This window comes from Eptatretus burgeri, chromosome 10, assembly GCF_056783735.1.
Source record: "Eptatretus burgeri isolate ZD-2024b chromosome 10, Ebu_testis_v1, whole genome shotgun sequence".
In the NCBI taxonomy this organism is placed as follows: domain Eukaryota; kingdom Metazoa; phylum Chordata; class Myxini; order Myxiniformes; family Myxinidae; genus Eptatretus; species Eptatretus burgeri.
The window spans coordinates 18,758,990-18,779,553 of NC_140970.1; the positions used below are offsets into that span (position 1 = coordinate 18,758,990).

The following is a 20,564-nucleotide window of genomic DNA, read 5'->3' on the forward strand; positions in this document are numbered from 1 at the left end:
GGCTATCCTGAAGAGTCGCAGCACGCATGAATGACATTTATTCCCTATAGACAACGGGTTTGGGCCTAACTACACATATACTTACCGAGATATCTCACCTAAGGGACCTGAATGGTGGTTTGCGAATTTGGTCAACCACAACAATATTAATCATAATACTCGTGCATAAATCACACAGTCATGCCAATACAATCATTATGTGCATTTGGTTAACAAGTTTGCTTTACCTTTATTGCTTCTGTTTATTTCAGATGTACTTACATATGGTGTACCAGACCACTAATCATAAATATTGAGGTATCTCTCTCAAATCAAAATGGACAAACCTCGTTCCAAGCATCCTCGTGTAACTTCAGAGACAAACTATGCAATATGTCTGAAGTGTCAAGTTCCAGGTGGACAACTGGTTGCCAATCGCACCTCATACGACAAGTTCCTGGACAGTGTTCATGAGTGTGCAGGTTATGGTGATCCTGGTTATCTACCATTGAGCAGCAGACTCCGGGATGTTGATGCATCAGATCTTCAATCATATGGGACGTTTCGGCACAGGGAGTGCTTTCAAGAGACTGTGCATAAGTTCAAAATTGATCGTGTGAAGATGCGATTTCAGAAAAGTACAGCCACCAAATATTCTGCCATTCGGCTATCATCTCCAGTAAGCCGTCCGTCATCTTCCCAAGCATCAAAATGTGATGATAACTCACTGTGTTCAGATGCCACATCAGGGATGAAGCCATTCACCCGATCATCATCAGTCTCACATAACAAGATGCAATGTATATTCTGTAGTGGAGAAGGAACGACAAAACAATTGCATGAAGTGTGTTCATTTGACGTTGGAAAAAACATCTACGATGCTGTCCAAATCAGTGATAATGATGAATGGAATCTGAGCAAATGCAGCAAGAATGCATCCTCTGTGGGTGGTAGAGAACAAATATCTCCCTTCGTCATAAAGCCCCTGTCACACCTTGACGATTTCGCCAGTGTATGGCAACGTATCAAAATTGTTCTAAAACGCTGGCGTATGCTGAACTATTGATGTTTTTTTTCAGTTTTGGGCGTATATTAATGAGTTGGACGTATGCATAACGTGTTGGTAATGTACACAGAACGTTTTGATAACTTTTCCATAACTTATACCAACGAATGCTTCGAGTGTTGTTGGCGTTCACAACTTATGCCCAACGATAGTCTAACTTATGCATAGCGCAGCAGCGTATCTCCGACGATCACGTGGCGTAGCATATGAATAGGCTGCTGCTCGACGATTTAAATGGACGCTGCCGCTCGACGATTCAAATCATAACCGCACAAGACATCGAAGTGTCAACATCACCGTCATGCCGAAGAAAACTTTGAAGAACTCCTCGTTACGAAGTTCCACCATGAGCTGGTCATACATGCCAAAATGCCGTTACCTCCCGATCCATGGTCTCACCCAGTTCCTTCTCCTCCGTTCACCTCTTCTTCTCCTGGCTCTATTGGCATGCAACTGGTACAGTGTCAAATCGATGAGGTCATGTTGATGTTGGAGGACAGCTAGTAGGTATTGTCGTCTCAGCCTTGCCAGATCCTCCATCTCTCGGATGACATGGACATCTACTCACCATGGAGTCTGAAACACTGACGGGTTCCTCCTGTGAACCCCATTTTTATATACCAATTCCCCTAAACGCTGCCAATACGCCATTATACGGTAGCTATAAGTTAGAAACACGTTCAGTAAGTTCTGTGGTCGTCCGGAAGACGTCAAATACGTCTACATACGTCAATATGCGTTGGAGATACGTTACAAATAGGTTCAAAGCACGTTACTCATAGGTTAGAAATAAGTTTCGGGTACGCTAAACATTACCTTAACGTATTTCGACTTGTGAGTAACTTACAAGTAACGTGTGTCAATGATCGCATAACGTGCCTACAACTTATGACCAGCGTATGCGGAACGTGTGAGTCATACGCTGACATGTGTCGAAAAATTTTGAGCATGCTTAAAATTTGTCGACGAGCTCGGCGTACTACGATGTATGCCAGCGTGCTTCAGCGTGTTCTTAACGGATACAAAACTTACCCATAACGTATTCTACGTGTGCCAGCGTATTCGGCAAATTTTTCATATGTCGGCATATGCTGGCTAAAACGTCAATGTGTGACAGGGGCTTAAACAAGTGGCAGCATAGTTCATCTAATGTGCCTGAAAACTCCTTGTTTCCATATAGTGCTAAGAAGAAATTTCGAGCTGAAGAGACAACTTCTGTAGATACATCTAAGCTTTTACCATGGGTTCCGTATTCTGCGAGAGGTCCAAGTATCTCGGTGCATTCAAAGGTCACTTTGAGGGCACGTTTTTTTCCAATACGAAAGGGATAGCTGACTGTGTCACACCCACTCAGTCATAATTTGCTCACCATAGTGGTTCTGGAATTGTTTTACAAGCGTATCACGACGATATGACATAGCATGTTCCACATGCCTCTCATCCAACCACCTACGAAGTGTATCACGCAATTGCGAAACACAATAAATACAACAATCACTGAGCAGTTTTGCTTCAATAGTAGAAATAAGCCACTGAAACCCTTTTTCATAGACACTCAAAGTGTCAGTAGTGTTGATATCTGTGGGGCGTTTGTTCATAAAACTATTGAAACACAACCTATGATACCTAAAGTCATTTGTAATCATGTCTGCACAGCCTACGTCACAAGCTTGAATCAAATGCAGCATTCATTCATCATCGAGTTCATTCGCTTTATTCCAAATTGATAACTGTCTATCCTTTGTGGCAACCAAAATCAATTTGCGATCTCCTTTTTTTGTCTCTCACTTTACCACAAACCAAACAGTTCGTTTTGACATCTAACTTTGTGTCAAATTTCAATCGAGTAGATGTGCAGTACGGGTTCTTCATCCATATTTGCAATGTTTGTTTCGACCTTAGGCTGTTTTTTATCAACCGTTTTTTTATTATTGTATGTACTTCGAGATAAACTGTGAATCTTTGGAAGTTTCTTGAGAAATATATCCTTACTGCTGACATCATCTAGGAGACGGCGAGCAACCTTGTCCATTCGATGGGATAAAGCGTACAGGAATGAGGGATAACCATTCTCTGTAACATTTTGAAGAGTACACGATGTCTTCTTTTGACAAATTATACAGGATTTATAATCTGTCCCATCACTTGGCGACTTCCTTTTCTCACCAATTTGAATAACCAATAAAAAAACTCAATTTAGTTACCCCTACCCCTAATTATTTGGCTCATTTAGGTGATCTCGTATCTTCAAACTTCCACCCACAGAAATTGTTCGCAAGAGTGTCTGATGAGCAGACCTCTGAAACCTTATGAGGAATGGACATACCCACATAAAAATATATAGAAACAAAGTATAGCAAGCTGTGTGACCTCCTTCAAATGTTTAGTGCTCTGGGTCCCCTACTACAGTATATACAAATGAGAGTGGAGAGGGTCTGATAAGCATGTGGGTAATAGAACACAAAAATACATTACGTGTCCACTAACTGGACAGCGAATGACATAATTAAAAGCAAAAGTTGCAGTTATCAAAAAGGTCACCTTGGACTTGGAGAAAATTAAACAAAAGTCCAGAAGCGGGACAAAGGAATACAGGATAACACATTAGTATAGGTTGTAGGTTTGACAATAAAAAAATGATTATAGTGGGCAAAAAGTACATGACCGATGTCAGTGAAACAAACAGCAAAGGTTTCTTGTAAAAAAAAAAAAAAAGGAATATTTTCCCCATCAAGTCGCACACCTCCGGTACACTCTTTTTCAGATTGGACACGTACACCTGCAAATGGTTAAATGCTTCACAATTTGTCACAGCCCACCGGTATACAAGATTATTTGTATTTTCCTGCAATAAATTCAGCATTGTTGCATGCGATTCGTGAGGTATATCCAAATACACTCCCTCGGAGGTACATTTCACTGTACAGTTCAGCTTACATAATAGATCTCTTCCCAACAGATTAATTGGTATGTCAGTTGCCATCAAAAATGCATGTTGCGCCGACAAAGGTCCAATCTCTACCTGTAGCTGTTCAGATAGTGTGATCGCCATGGCAATGCCTGACATCCCCACTACCTTTACTCGTTCTCGCGATAAAGGTGCATTCGGGAAGTCACTTTTTCTGAGAGCAGACTTTGTCGCTCCCGTGTCAACTAAGAAAGGAATTTGTCAGCCTTCAATTTTCAAAGTCGATTTCGGTTCGTCACGTGATTTTGAAGTCAAAAAGATGAATTCAGATGAAATCCTTTCCGTTCTCTGCCATAATGCGAACGGGTTATGGGGTTGAAATGAGGGCTGCGGTGGAGGAGGTGGAAATTCAATCTGCGGTCGAGGAGGTGGAAATGAATCAGCTTGCTCAGCCTGTCTTCCCCATCCATCCTGCTGATGAGAATATGTGCCTCCATCTCTGTTTGGTTGTATCGCTCGGCTCTCATTTCCCGGTCCGTTCGTACCACAAGTCCAACCATTCCTGTTGTTCGGGCACCTTTTGTCCCAATGACCTGGTTGCCCACACGCACGACAGACCTCTCTGTGCAGATTTCTGGATTGCGATCGGCCACAGTTATGGCTTGGCCCACGGTCGTGCGTATTATACCTCCAGTTTTTCTCCACAGGTCCATTCCCCTCGGCCGTTAACCTAGGCCGGCATTAGTCTCACCTCATCTGTCTCATCATGACGCCGTTCTATGAATGAACTGCAATGAGTCACATATGGCATCAAATCCTTTACGTCTTTCGATTCCCAGCCAATACACACTCGCTTAATCTCGTTCTGCAATTTGGCTCCCAAACCGCTAATGAACGCATGAGCAAACGGGACACCTTCCTCATCTTTTAATCCAGAGTGACGCTGATACATATTCCATAAGCGTTCTAAGTAATCCAACGGGTCTTCGGCAGAGCGCTGTTTGCACGCCTGTATTTTTCCCCAATCTGTTTTGAGTGGTGCAACCTCTGTCACCGATTCAATGAGCTTGTTAATATGTTCTTTGAGCTCATCTCTGTTTCCGGGCGCTTCACTTGGCCATCCCACTATCTGTTTCAGTTGTCGGAGTAATCCCTCTGGCACAATTAATTTCAACAAGATATTCATATCCACATAAGTTGGCCTATGGCATTCTACGATCACACGCAACTCTCGTTGAAACTTTTTCGGATCCTCTCACACCTTCGGCATATCGTTGGCAATGGTTCTTAACTCGGAACCCCATGGCCGATATATTGCTTGCACGTCTCTGACCCCCGGGTAATCTCACAGTGGAAATGCACCTAGCAGTGCCTCTTCTTCCTCCGTGGTCTCCAATGCGACCTTTTTGGATGGAGTCTGCACTCTGACCTTGTCACCAAGAGGAACCTTCTCTCTGCGTTGTCTCAACCTCCTTACTCTCCTCTTTAATTACTCCTCTGGCTCCTCGTCGACCCTCTTCCTGCCCTGTGCCATTATCTCCCTCTGCGCCCGCTGGGCCCGCTTCTTCGTCCTCGAGCGGCTGCGCCATCGGAGCTATGCTATATGGCACCTGCATGCTTAATTGGTCTAGCTGACCCTTCAGGTTTCACAGTCGCATCTTTTTGGCCCTGTCACGACATTCCTCCATCCAATCCATGTATACGCCCCAATGTACATGCCTCGAGGCCTTCTTCTCCTTACCTTTCTCCTCCAGCACTTTTCTCAGGTGATTCAAACAATCCTGATCAAACGTACCATTCTCAGGAAAAGGCAATCTACGATTCATAGTCCAAACGCACCAATTTGCAACGTCTTTCACAGAATCTGGTCCGTATTTATAAAATGTATGCCTCGCGCATGTTCCTCTGAGTGGTCTAGGACAGGTTGCTTCGGTATACACTATCTCATCATTTTTCCACCTGTATTTCCCATCTTTCGAACCGTTAACAGGTCACAAATACCATATAGTATCCACGTCAATGCTCAAAAATACAATAAATGCTGGCCAGCACTGCAATGAAGCAACTTTATAGTATTTATTGTTCAAAACACATAAATTCAATCTCGCACAGCGAGATCTGGGATTTAAACCCTTCTCTTCACGCAGGGCGAGATTTCAACCTCCCCTTTCTTTGCTGTTCCCAGTACAGCCCAGTGAGCCGAGTAGCGAACTCGCTCAAAGTACGGTGAAGACTCAGACTCCCCGTTCAGAGATCACTATCTCTATTCAGTCCCACAGGCTTAAAGCGGACTCTCTCCGCAGGATCCTCTCTTTCTATCAATAAAATTCTCTGACATGTACTTATCTTTGTTCGAAGTACGTTACCCGCGAAGGACAGGCCCACCGTCAGGGAACGCTCTCTGCTTACCTTTGTTCAAGCACTCGCTGTTCCGGACCTCCAGGGATTTAGCACATCCGAGTCACGGCACCAACTGTCGAGGAATTCTGACCTTGTTGTGATCGTTGTAGAATTCTCTAGCTTGTGGAATTTTTATTCTTAACGTTTTAGCCGACCCGAATGTAAATCCTATTACTCAAATGAAAGACACTGAGTAATTCACTGTCCACACTCAAAGTACTTTACTTCAGAGAAAAGTTTATTTTACTTGGCACCAAGGAGTAAGAAACACTCAGACGTAAGCATCCACAGAATTATTTCTTCACTCCAGCAATGAATTTTTCACTGATATATATATATATATATATATATATATATATATATATATATATATATATATATATATATATATATATATATATATATATATATATATATATATATATATATATATATATATATACATATATATATATACGTATATATATATATATACGTATATATATATATATATATATATATATATATATATATATATATATATATATATATATACATACACACACACACACACATACAAATGAGAGAGTGGAGAGGGTCTGATAAGCATGTAGGTAATAGAACACAAAAAATGCATTACGTGTCCACTAACTGGACAGCGAATGACATAATTATAAAAGCAAAAGTTGCAGTTATCAAAAAGGTCACCTTGGACTTGGAGAGAATTAAACAAAAAGTCCAGAAGCGAGACAAAGGAATACAGGATAACACATTAGGTTATAGGTTTGACAATAAAGAAAATGATTATAGTACTTTAGACAAAAAGTACATGACTGATGTCAGTGAAACAAACAGCAAAGGTTTCTTGTAAATAAAAAAAAAAAAAAAGAAGGAATATTTTCCCCATCAGTGCCATTCCAGCCTCGGCTGGATGTTGACAAGTTCAAGGATGAGAGGGGAGCTGAGGAGTTTATGAACAGGCTGAGTGGGGATTTGTGGGGCTCTGCGTGTTTTGGGGAATTCTGAATAGTTGTGGAATACCTTCAAGACTACCATCCTTGATGTTTCTGGTGGATGTCTTGGAACTCACCGTAGGGCAAAGAAGAATTTTGTCTCTCAAGGAACACTGACTACCATTGACCAGAGTCGCACTACCAGGCTTAATGGCAGATCTGAGCTGTATAGGGAGTTGAGGCGTAAAACTGTACGTGCGCCGAGGGTGGAAAAGGAGGCATATGTGCGAGGAATCTGTGAGGGGGCAGAGCACCACCTGTGGTCAAGTGATTCTCGTCCTGCTTAAAGGGGAATTTGCGCATTGTGTCCCTACAAGCCCGTCCCTCGGTGTACTGCAGTTAGGGCGGAGGGTGGTGGCTCTTGACAGAGGAGTCCGAAGTGAAGGCCCGCTGGGCCGGTTCGGTTCATTGGAGTGGCTGTACCAGGCTAATCCACCAGCTGTTGAGTTGAATGTTTGTGTTGTCACTCTCCTTATTGCTGACCCCCCCAATCAAATGTGATCCACCTACATTTGTGGAAACACAGGCTGCCGTGAACCAGTTGAAATGGGGTAAAGTTCCTGGGATCTGAGGCATCCATGCTGAACTTCTCAAGGCTAGTGGAAACACTGCACTCGTGTCGTTGCATGCAGTTCTGTACTCTGCCTGGAACACAGGCATCATCCCACCTGACTGGAAGAGGAGCCTCATTGTCCCTCTCTGGAAAGGGAAGGGTGATCCCAAGGACTGCAACAACTGTGACTTTGTGTCCCAGAAGTGGTTGATGAGAGAGACTCAAATGAGATTTCTTACCTGCATAGTCTGTGAGTGTCAGCTGCGGCTGTATGGACATGCGGCTCCTTTTCCTGACGCTGATTGTGCTCTCTAGATTCTCTCACCGAGGGTTCCTCGTGAGTGGAGGAGGCCCATGAGCCGACAATGTGCCTGGTGGTTTCAGCAGGTTGATGATCTGAAGGAGATGGGGATGGGCTAGTCATCTGCTTGGGGGATGGCCAGACGGAGGTCCCAGGAGTACCGGCAGAAAGTGGACGCAGTGATGCACTGCCCCGGTGCATGCTCCCATACCTGATCTGACCTGAGGGCATGACTGTCTGGTAATCTTCAATGCAAAGAAATCTAAATTGTTGTCCATATCTTGCTTTAGAAAGAGGTCTTTCCCTTCTGTGCACATGGGGTCTTCAACCTTAACAGAATCATTTTAGCTTCGACATCTTGGTCTAAACATCTCCTCTAACCACTGTTGCGATAAGTACATTTCTGGTGTTACTAAGAGTGCTTCCAAGTGAATTGGTTGTCTCTATGGAGCATAGATGTATTTACCTCCTGATGCTGTTTTGTACCTGTATAAGACAACTATAGTCCTCTCATGGAGTGCTGTTGCCACATTTGGGCTGGAGCACCAGCCTGCCACTTATCTTCACTTGATCGGCTCCAGAATGCATAGTTAACCTGGATGGTGTGGAGATGGGTTCAACTCTTCAACCGCTCTTACCGTAGGTCAGTTGCCACTCTTAGTTTGTCCTCCAAATGTTCTGCTGGACTTTCTAACTTGGTTCCTCCTGTAAGAGTATTTTGATGCACGACTCGTTTTGCCATCTCTGCACACCCATGCACTACAGCTGATCCAAATTTTAAAAACTAAAGGCTATGCAGTTAGTTTTATCCCTCGTGTTGTCTCGTTTTGGAATTCACGACCTGTAGCGTGCTTCCCGTTATCTTGCAATCTACCCTAGTTTGAGAGCTAGGTGGATCTTAATCATAAAGTTGAGTACAAAAGGTTTGAATTTTTGATTCTATTGCAATTGGCCTATCAATGAAGGAATCGGGCATCTTAAGTATCGCAGTCCTGGGGTTTGGTCCCTGGGGTTCCCAAAATAAGACCCCAAAATCCATTTTAATAAAAAAATCGAGTACAACATTTGTTTCAAGTCAGTTTCATTTCGATGACCCCTCAAAGTATAACGATGCAACTTAAGACGCAAAATTGTCTGGGGTTACTAATTAAGACGCATACTAATTAGGGACCAATTAATGATTTATTCACACTTTCGAGTACATTCAAAATGCTTTTTACATATGGTCATTTAGTCACTCCTGACATTATATCAACAACTTAAGACGTGATTTTTCCTGGGGTTTACAGATAAGACGGGGGCGTTTGGACCCAGAGAGGTGTCTGGACGCCGAAAATCGAATTTGTAAAAAAAAATGGAGTACATCAATTGTGATTGGAGCCCTGGATAAAACATTTCTCCCAGTGAACCAAAATGTAACTTAAGACACAAAATTGTCTGGGGTTACTCATTAAGACGAATACTCATTAGGGATCAATTAATGATTTCTTCACACTTTCGAGTCCATTCAAAATTGTCTTTGCATATGATCATTTAATTACTCCTGACATTATATTGACAATTTAAGACGTCATTTTTCTCCTAGGGTTTGCAGAAAGACGGGGGGGGGGCCTTTTAAAAGAGCAGTCCGTGATATTTTGAAGTGACTTTCAGGTTAAAGACAATTTCGTACTGATTCCAAATATATTTTCGTTTATTTTGTAACACTAATATTTACGGAGGAAATGTCAATTAAAGTTTTGCAATCGATGGAGGTCAGTTTGAACCATTTTGAATATTACTGGACACGATGACGTCATAACATATGAAAAATACTCAAACCGTGTCCCGATTGCTACCAATGTACCCCAGATACAAATATTCATTTGGTTTTAGAAAACAACCCGATAATAAATGTTGGAAATGGCCCAGGGAAGGCTTTAGAATTGACTCAGACTTAGCGTGACGTCATCATGCCCATGAATAATCTACGTGGCCGAAACTGACCTTACAAAATAAACACAAATATATTTGGAATCGGCATGATATCCTGCATAATCTGAATGTCACTTCAAAACATCCCGGACCGTTCTTTTAACCCTGAGGGGTATCTACATTGAATGACTCATTGAAACAAAGATCGAGGTATGTCAATGCATACAAAACATTTATTGCAAACGACTCAAGGTAAGTGTTGATACAATCACTTACAGAAATTACAGAAATAACAGAAATTAAAAGATTACAGAAATTGACCAGTCCAATGAAACCAAATCCAAATGTCTTAATTCTCTTATCGACAAGTGTTTATACAATCACTTACAGAAATTACAGATATTACAAGATTACAGAAATTGATCAGTCCAACAAACCAAATCCAAATGTCCTAATAAGGACTGTGATCATCTCACTCGTAATCATCATCGCTGTCTTCATCGGATGACTCCATTTCCATTGGCAAAGGATCATGATCTTCATCGACATCGTCATCCATATCACCATCGCCCTGAGTATCGTCGGCATTGTAATTTGCCTCTGTCTGAACCTGTATCGCTGGAACGAGTGCAGGGGGCAGCTGTTCTCCATCGAACCAAATAACGCGAAATTCGCCATCGACATTTTCCCATCCGTTTGGAGGTGTTTTGTCCAGGTATTGTTGATGAGCACTGCCCCACAGTCTAGCAACAAATGCACTCCTATCGATGTGCGGAGCTGGTTCCGCTTCACACGGTGGGATAGTACTGCCTGAAATGCTTTTGAGCTTGTCGAATTGATGCCTGGCATTTGACTTTCGATTGTAGGTTTTGTCGACCATGTTGAAGCGGTGTTTGTTGAGTGGAACAATTTTCCGTCCTCCGTACAAGACACAGACAAAATCTTGCAAGACTTTGGTGATTTCCTCTGTTGGGACAACGCGGCTCATTGAGGCGAAAGCTTTCTGGAACTTGTCACTTTTTGCTACAATCTCATATGGCCTGTTCTTTCCTTTTCTGGCAAAGGAAGAAGTATAGTCACAGCCAGTGAATGTGTGTAGTGCAGGAAGTGCGGCGCACATCTCATGTCCTATAGTAGCAGCAATCTTGGTTACATTTACATAACGAAGATTGCTGTGTCCTCTGGTACCAACCTCCATTCAGACAATGGATGACACGATGAAGATGGTGCAAGAGCAACACAAGAATGTCGGTGTCTGAAGCCCTTATAACAATATCTCCAGGTGTGGACTTGTCGGCCTCAATCATGTGAAGGATTACTCGTGTCGGCCTCGGAATGATTACAGCTTAGAGATGGGACTGATTCAGTGTGTACTGCTCCATCTTCTACGAGGTATCGAGTGCACTCTCCCATCACTCCCTAATACACCTCCCTGTCCAGTAGAAGTTCCATGTAGAAGTTGCTCAACCAATTCTTCTCCAGAAAGACGGGTAACTCTCGTTTGAAGGACTCCCTCTCTAGCAGTTTCCTGAAGCTTGTGTCTCTTTTTTTGCCGAGGTCCTTCGATAACTAGCTCTCCTCCCACAACAGCTGATCTGCGCTCTCGCTCACAATCCTTGATAGAGGGTCTTGCATAAGTATCGAGTTGATATGTATTCTCCGTGAATGACATGCCAAACTGGGAATCAAAATGTTTCATGACAGATCCCCATAGGTCACAGGCTAATCCGGCGACATACTTGTAACTTGTAATAAAAACAAAATTGTCAAACAAAATCAATCCAGGAATTCTGAATTTTTATTGAAAACTTCGAAACTGAAATAAAAATTTTTTTATTCATTTTATTACTAAACACTGCCAAAGTAGGCCTACATCAAGGTTAAAAGGCCCCCATCTTATATGCAAACCCCAGGCAAAATGACGTCTTAAGTTGTTGATATAGTGTCAGGAGTGACTAAATGACCATATGTAAAAAAAAAAAATTGAATGTACTCGAAAGTGTGAATAAAGCATTAAAATTGATCTGTAATTAGTATTCGTTTTAATTAGTAACCCCAGACAATTTTGTGTCTTAAGTTACATTTTGGTTCACCGGGAGAAATGTTTTATCGAGGGGTGCATTCACAATTGATGTACTCCATTTTTTTTATAAATTCGATTTTCGGCGTCCAGACACCCCTCTGGGTCCAAACGCCCCCGTCTTATTTGTAAACCCCAGGAAAAATCATGTCTAAAGTTGTTGATATAATGTCAGGAGTGACTAACTGACCATATGTAAAAATAATTTTGAATGTACTCGAAAGTGTGAATAAATCATTAATTTGTCCCTTATTAGTATGCGTCTTAATTAGTAACCCCAGACAATTTTGCGTCTTAAGTTGCATCGTTATACTTTGAGGAGTCATCCAAATGAAACCGACTTGAAACAAATGTTGTACTCGATTTTTTTTATTAAAATGGATTTTGGGGTCTTATTTTGGGATCCCCGGGGACCAAACCCCAGGACTGCGATACTTAAGATGCCCGATTCCTTCATTGGTAGGCCAATTGCAATAGAATCAAAACATTCAAACCTTTTGTACTCAACTTTATGATTAAGATCCACCTAGCTCTCAGACTACCCAGCTTGAAGAAGAATGTCAATTGCTACTTCTTACTTGTTTGAGGTGACATCGCATTTCACCTGACTTCTACTATTTCCTGTATTTTGAATGTTTTCTCGTTATTTTTCCATCTCTTGTATTTTGGTTTCTTTCTTGTTATCTTTATCTAACCTTCCCTTAACCGTTTATTTAGAGTAGCTTTATGCCTTGTTTGGGGTGATCTCCATTTAAAAAAGGGATAAAAATATAAAATGACCGTTTTTACAGCCATTTTTCCCTGCTGTGCAGGGGTTGGCTTTTTCTTGAGGCAATGTTTTATGGCCGGATGCCCTTCCTGCCGCCAACCCTGGTCGCCTCTTACGACACACAGGGATATGGTACACCTATTCTAACCGGGGCATACACCGGGACCAGTCCACTGGTACTCATTTCGCCGACCTCAGAAGGATGACAGGCTGAGTCAACCCCCTGGTGTTAATTCAGCAACCAACGGGGCTTGAACTCAGGACCTTTGGATCCCAAGCCGCCACCCTAACCACTAAGCCAACACCAGGCTTCATTTAAAAAAGGGATGGAAAAGAGAAAAAAAAAACACACAGTGGGGTTCAATTCTAAGACAAGCACAACACATATTTTCTCCCCACTGACACTGACACTTGTTGGGGGAGGATTGGGGAAGGGGAAATTTAGCTATACAATAGAAATAACTCCATTAGAGTTTCTCTATCCGTCTTGGTATATGCTTTCCCGGGGTCTCTGAAAACCGTCACAATACTACAATTTGAGAAGTGTGCGTTGGTTTTGTACACACTCCTGAATCACTTGGTGGAATCGGTTGAAAACTTGTGGTTGTGCCTGGAGTGTGCACACAAAGGTTTTAGGTGGTGAAAAAATTCATAGTTGCTGCGGTTCTAGTTTCAAGGTGGGGCGAACACTCCTATTCACTGTTATGTAAATATATGTGGCATAGCGTTGCTCCTGGTGGGAGGTAGTATAATAACTAACTGTGGGAGGTAGTCATACTGAAATTCTGGGGGTAATTGTCCCGTCTGTAAGGATGGGTGTTTGGCTTTTCTTTTCTTTTTTTTCTCATCAAACTGTGTTTGTCATTTATTTTTTTGGTCTGTCACTGGACTTCATATTCTCTTGTTGACTGTCACGATACTTCCTTTTCAGTTTGATTTGGGACATGCACGTGGAAGCTCGCATGGAGCAAGTCGTATTATCCGTAAGGCGTACGTGAAACGCCATTATGCCCAGATGATGGAAGAAAGCTACTCCATGTGGGAATCTCTTTCCCGTGAAGCCGGCATCAAACTCATTACGTATGTCAAACTCACCGAATACTGAGCACGTACTGCATTTCTGAGTCCAGACTGATGTTCCATTTATCATTATATTGTGCTGAATGGTGATGTGTTTTGCATTGGCATGGACGACAGAATGCTGGACTATGTGTGTTTACCTGTGCATGCATGTGTGTGTGTGTTGTGTTCCTCCCTTCAAAGGATTATGTGTCTATCTGGATAAGATGGAGCAGGATTGGTGCTGTCTTTACGTCTGTTTAGTACATTGTGTAATGCCACTCACTACGATCATCTTATTTTCTGTTCAGTCTTTATCCTATTTCTTTGTCTTCTTCTTCTTCTTCTTCTTCTTTTAAAATTACTGGCTAAATTTTGGAAATTTGGGTTTAATGTTTGATGGACTTTTTCTCTAAGTCCAGGTTGCCTGCCACTGTTATCCACACATCAATCTCTGTTCATTGAAAAACCTTGTGTTTTAGCCAGCTTTGGGCCAATGTTTCCGTTTTGCTTGGAATGATTAACAACCATATTATCGTGACAATTGTGTCAATCCATAAGCCTTGCATTTTGTAAACCTTACAAGGTTTTCACCAACAACAACAACAAAACCATTTCTACCTTCGTTCTTCTCCCAGACCAACAGGTCTGCTTATGCTGGGATCCCCAGATGACCCCAGATTGCAAATTGCAGGGACTCTGTTACGACAGACACCGAGCAAGGACCAGGCAGTTCGAGTTCCCAGCCTGAACCCTCATGCATCCTACGGACTATGGGACCCAAATGGAGGAATCTTGCTTGCAGACAAAGCTCTGAAAGCATTGCTGGTGACGACCATTTTTATTGGTATCTGCAATGCAAACGTACATCAATAACATTGTTCAATTAAACGAATGAAATTTTTTTTACAAAAGGTGAGATGATCTCTGGGTCATCAGATGACGTGGTGATGAAGTTTTTATTTTTGGTGACCACCAGGTAGGTCATTTAATCAGTTAGTTTTAAAACTCCTTGTTCGCTTATTTTCACTACATCTTATGACACTCAATATGATGGACAAGCTGATAGACAAAAGCAGCAATCCAGCAATCCATTGGGACCATACTCTGTATGGAGCATTGGTGCTGCCGAAGCAGTCTCCGATAAGGCGAGGACAACAGGGCGAGAAGAGTGTTCTCGTGGACGTGGCTGTGCGTTCATCTTGAACTGAGCCATTATTGGTCTGTACCATTAACTGGAGAGTGACTTAGCTGTGAGCTGCTACTGGCATCTGGTGGCCATGCTTTGGTGTTCATGAGACTTCTTGCAGAAGGTGGGGTTAATGATCAACACTTTGGAGAGCGAAGGTAACAGGAGTGCGCTCAGTGAAGTATTGATTGTCATCCAATCGTGGAGGTGGATGCTGAGTTGACGATGGAGATGTTGTTGAAGGTGGGACGCAATTTAGGTTGAGAGGAAAACGAGCTACAGCAATTTGTGACTGAACAGCAAGTTCTGGAGGGGGAACAGGGCTCTTACAAAGGTATATGAGAGAGGGAGGATGATGGGCTCAAGGCTGAAAGTGAAGATGAAACGCTCGAAGCTTGAAGCAAGTCTGAAGGTTGAAAGGGAGGATAAAAGGCTCAAATCTGAAAGAGGAGGGGGAAGCAAGAAGGTTTAAGGCTGAATTGGAGTTAAAGCATCTCAAAGTACAGAGTATTCAAGAAGGTCACCTGGAGCATATGAATAACTTTACACAGGCTGGAACTGAAATGTTGATGGGAAGGATGTTCCAGACGGCTACCTCCTGAGGTTTGAGCATTTTGCGACAAACAACATGTGGAATAGGGTGGGATAGGCTACCTCACTCTGTTATTTTAACTGTCAAAGCACTCAATGTGTATTGTAGGCTGTCCTATGTGAAGCACTTTTGAAGTGCCATGGTTTAACTGAGAATTGGTACTGTATATGACCAAGTTCAGCAATGTCAAGCCATGATGGGGTAAAGAAATTGCCATCCGTGGTTAGGTTGTCCAATTGCTTGATAATATGGGTGGAACTATCAGACCAACCAGATGTTTGATGAGATGCAAGACTCATTTTTTTAAGGAACAATTTATTGGTGTGCCTGCTCAAAATATTTATCTGTTCCTCTGTGTGAGAGGGTACGCGATAATCTTCGAGTTCTCTGGTGGTGCAGATCTTTTCCTGACTGCTCATAGCAGACATACATATGCCGTTGTTCAGCATTCTAATGCCAAGTTTCAGGGAAAGGAGAATTAGACTATTAGCCCTGCCCAACATATCCCTTCGGAAAATGATTCTTGTGGTCCACTCCTTCGCAGAGGATGAAAATCATTATTCCATCTTATCTCACTTTTATAAGTTGCATGCTAGTCTACACTTCCCACCAAAAAATTGGAAGCAATCAAGCCTGGTTTCCAAGCATGTTTTAAAAAAAAAATTTTTTAATTGATATTTTATTTTATCATGTGGCATCAATAACAGGTAGATAACCTATTGGAGCTTTTGGTGGAATGTCTGTTAAGAGTTGGTTGAAACCTGTCCGTGAAGGCAGCAGACATCAGTTGGAGCCTTGGCGATGTAGTAAGCAGCCTCTTTCTGCTTATTCTGGCTGAAGGATGTTACAGAATGTTTCAGCTCGAATAGTGCGACAGTGGCGAATGTTTCAAGTGATGTTTTATGGCACCATCAAAAGGGACAACATCCTTTTCTGGAGCTTGAAGGGACCATTGCTTTGTGCTCTTCACAGCCAATATTGATGCTAGCTCTGCTGTGGTTGGTAGTTGCAGCTGTGCATGTTGAATGGCAATACCGTTGGTGTTGTGAGTTGACCCCTTCTGTGGTGTACTGGCATGCGTGGGCAGGGCACAATGCGGGGAGCGTTGTGGAGGAGTGGTTTTGGTGGTCACGTGTCTGTAAGGGATATAGGTGTTCGCGCCGCCTGAGGCGTCTGGGGTAGTCTGTAGTAGTGTGCGTTCGGACGGGCAATAAACAGAGTTCGACAACCCTCACGACTATCTGAGTCCTACGGCCCTCCGGACACTACACCTTCCTCAACAGTGTCCCCTCTCTAAAATCGTTGTTGTCCCACACAAGTTTTATGAAGATATCATTCTGCAAACATGTAATGGTAGATGTGTGCTCAAAATATTTATCTGTTTCTTTCGCTTCCAAGAAAACTCTACCCTAAAGGAACGTACCAGTTTATCACCAGAACAAATTCACGAACTCCTTCTTAAGTGTCTCAATTCTACGTCTTTCAAATGTCGAGATTCATTCTACCAACAAAAGGAAGGCGCTGCTATGGGTTCTCCACTCTCACCCATAGTAGCAAACCTCTTTATGGAAGAATTTGAATGCTCAGCCCTCCTCTCAGCACCATTTCAATCTAAACTCTGGCTACGCTATGTCGATGACATCTTTGTTATATGGCAAAATAGACAAAATAGATCTCCATCCGTTTTTTTCAGCACCTTAACAATCAACATTGCAACATCAAGTTCACATGGAGGTTGAGCAACAACAGTCAATTTATTTTCTCGATATCCTTATTACCAAGGCTCCTAATGGCAAACGCTCTCACAAAGTATACAGGAAACCAACTCGTACGGATCGCTACCTCAACTACCGCTCTTTTCTTCATCCCTCAACTCTCCAGTCTGTGAGCAGCACTCTTGTTTGTCATGTCTACACCATCAGCGACAAGTATAACCTGCATTGCGAACTATGCCACATCACACAAATGTCCTTAAATTCAATGGTTATCCCACTCACAAGATCATCATGAAGCACCAAGAACTCGTGATCCAACACCGGAAGCTAGAGCAGATGTTACTCTTCCTTTCAATGGATGTACATCACACCGTAACGGATTCTCAAGACTGCTAATATAACAGTACGCCATCGCTTGACACAAGCTTGAATATATTCTTCACACCCATAAGGACAGAAGGCTTCCCACCAACCACCATCCAAGTGTTTACCGCATCCCATGTGAATGCGGCAAAGTTGACATTGGTGAAACTGGCAGGATAATTTACCACGAGATTGAAAGACCATCAAGCATATAATAGAAGAGGGGGAAGGGGAAAAATCAGCAATTGTCAATCAAGCAGACCAATTATCGTCGCATATTATGGTCAGATGGTAAACTTATCATATCAGTCACTGGCACTCAAGGAGAATCAGAGAAACTATGGAGATATATTTACATTAGGGTTGGGCATACAACCATACTTTTTTGAAAGGAGTGTTTTTTTTTATGGCCAAATTTCACGCTGATCACGAATACGTTGAACTTTTTGACCTAGGATGATGTCTTAGGTTGGTAAAATGCAAAAATTCAAAATGGCTGCCAAATTTACCCACTTTTCAGGTAAAATTTGATAATTATGGCTTACTAGGGCATGTAATATTAGGGTTGGGCACACATCGACTTTTTCTCTGTTGTCCCATTGAAAGGAGTGTTTTTTATGGCCATTTTTCACGCTGATCATGAATCCGTTGAAATTTTTGACCGAGGATGATGTCTTGGTAAGACATCATTTCATGCCCTAGTAAGCCATACTTCAGTAATAATATTACATGCCCTAGTAAGCCATAATTATCAAATTTTACCTGAAAAGTGGGTAAATTTGGTGGCCATTTTGATTTTTTGCATTTTACCAATGGAAGACATCATCCGAGGTCAAAAATTTCAACGGATTCGTGATCAGCGTGAAAAATGGCCATAAAAAACACTCCTTTCAACGGGACAACAGAGAAAAAGTCGATGTGTGCCCAACCCTATTTACATCCCATGGTCCCTCAAGAAAACAGGACACCCATTAGCGATATCTGGCTTTCCCTTGTCAACAAATTGACATCTATAAATACAGCTTGCAATGCAATGAGGGCATTGGACTATGATGAGGAAAATGTACTGACCAATCAGTAACTTGCATTCGACAGCCAATCAGCACCTCACAATAATTAGCCAATCAGCACCCCACTATAATCAGCCTATGGGGGGGGGGGGTGAGGAGTTGTTATAAAAGTTGGATTTATTCGTTCCAGTTACTTCCTCCTGTGGATGAGCAGAACATGATGTCTGAAACCTTGAGGCCTACTTTCTTTCTTTTTGCTTTGGAGATATTTTCTTTTTAAAGTATAAAGAATGTAAATAGCTCATTTAAAAGCTCATACATGGTGAAAACCCTAAACCTTTTAATTTATTATTGTTGTTCCACCATGGAAACTTAAAAAAGGACAAAATGGTAGAGTATACCAGTCTGCAGACCTGCAGCTTTGCCTCAGGCAGCGCAGGACTGGCTCTAATTATGTGTGTCGGTGTAATTATGGGGTTGGTGTGGTTTGTGCTGTGGGAATTAGCATGGGGGGATAAAATAGGAAGAAGGATTTGAAGGGATTGAGGACTAAAGGGATTGGAATGTATTCAAAGAAAAGGGGGGTTTACAAAGTTTGAAATCTGAGAGGGGGAAGGCAAGGGATTGGGATGGATGAATGGGGGTGGGGGAAGAATGGATGGATGGATGGATGGGGAAGGATGGAAATTGGAGAATCACACCGAAGATGAAACCTGCTAACACACTCAAATTTTACCCCATCCCTGATACGAGGGGAAAGTACCTGACTACGCACAATTACTAATGAGCTATCGAACTAAAGGTTCCTTTATGTGTTGAGTTACACCCTGGGATCCTTTTCCCCAACCGTAACCATCAATGGTACAAGATTCAACATCACTTGACAAATTTTTACAATCATGATGATTGCAAGGGCCAATCTGATTATTGGATTGCAGTGATTGTCGTTAGCACCATTGTGGCCATGACAGACATTTCCTCGACATATTCAATTCGGTCTCTGGGACTGTGCCGCACACCAAGTTGTGAGTTGTGACTGCTCATATCATGCCTGTATTGTTTTCAAGGTATTGTTCAGCTTGTGGCACTCACCTGTTCCATTGAAGTGGAAGCTTTTGTCTGCCTCCAGTGTAGAAGTCTATTGGGATGTGTATGTAGCAAGTATAGAATGTAATTTTTCATAGCTTCATTCATCAAAAAACCTCCCTTTCCCTCACCCCCAGGTGCTCTTCAATTTGGATTTTCTTGACAGGCAATCGTCACTATACTGTGCAACCAGTCGTGTGTAAATTCCAACATGCCTGATGCTTTCGTCAACCAGAAATTTCCCAATTATATGCTGTGCGATCCTCCATTATCTCACTTTTTGCTGTATTTATATACAGCATTTTAAGTGCCACACCTACACTGTAAAGACAAATTCACTGAAAAATTATTAATCTAGATAGCCTTCCTCATTTTATTTATACAAAGTCAATCTCGCATTTGAACCATTCATATCTTTACTTTTGCAAGAAACCTGGTACCGGTATGCTTCTTTTTACATTTATATTAACTACTTCAAAGGTTAGTATGACTGGTTTATGAAGTAACTTGCAGGGTATGCTTACACATTGTAACCAATAACGAACCGTGCTTCCCCATTCGTCTCGGGTCGTCCACCTGCATTTGTTT

The 20,564-nt window shown here is 42.2% G+C and overlaps 1 protein-coding gene across 3 annotated transcripts in view; it reads left to right on the forward strand.

Annotated features, from left to right (window-relative positions):
• The window catches only part of PIPOX (pipecolic acid and sarcosine oxidase), a 78,215-nt gene that overhangs the window by 18,692 nt on the left and 38,959 nt on the right, over positions 1 to 20,564 (forward strand). For all 3 annotated transcript variants that reach the window (XR_015062229.1, XM_085897304.1, XM_085897303.1), the window contains exons 2-3: positions 13,894 to 14,042; positions 14,660 to 14,849. Coding sequence is in view for 2 of the 3 variants with exons in the window: in XM_085897304.1 (XP_085753430.1) it covers positions 13,894 to 14,042; positions 14,660 to 14,849 (339 nt within the window). In the remaining variant the exon portion in view is untranslated. The remainder of the gene's footprint in view (positions 1 to 13,893; positions 14,043 to 14,659; positions 14,850 to 20,564) is intronic.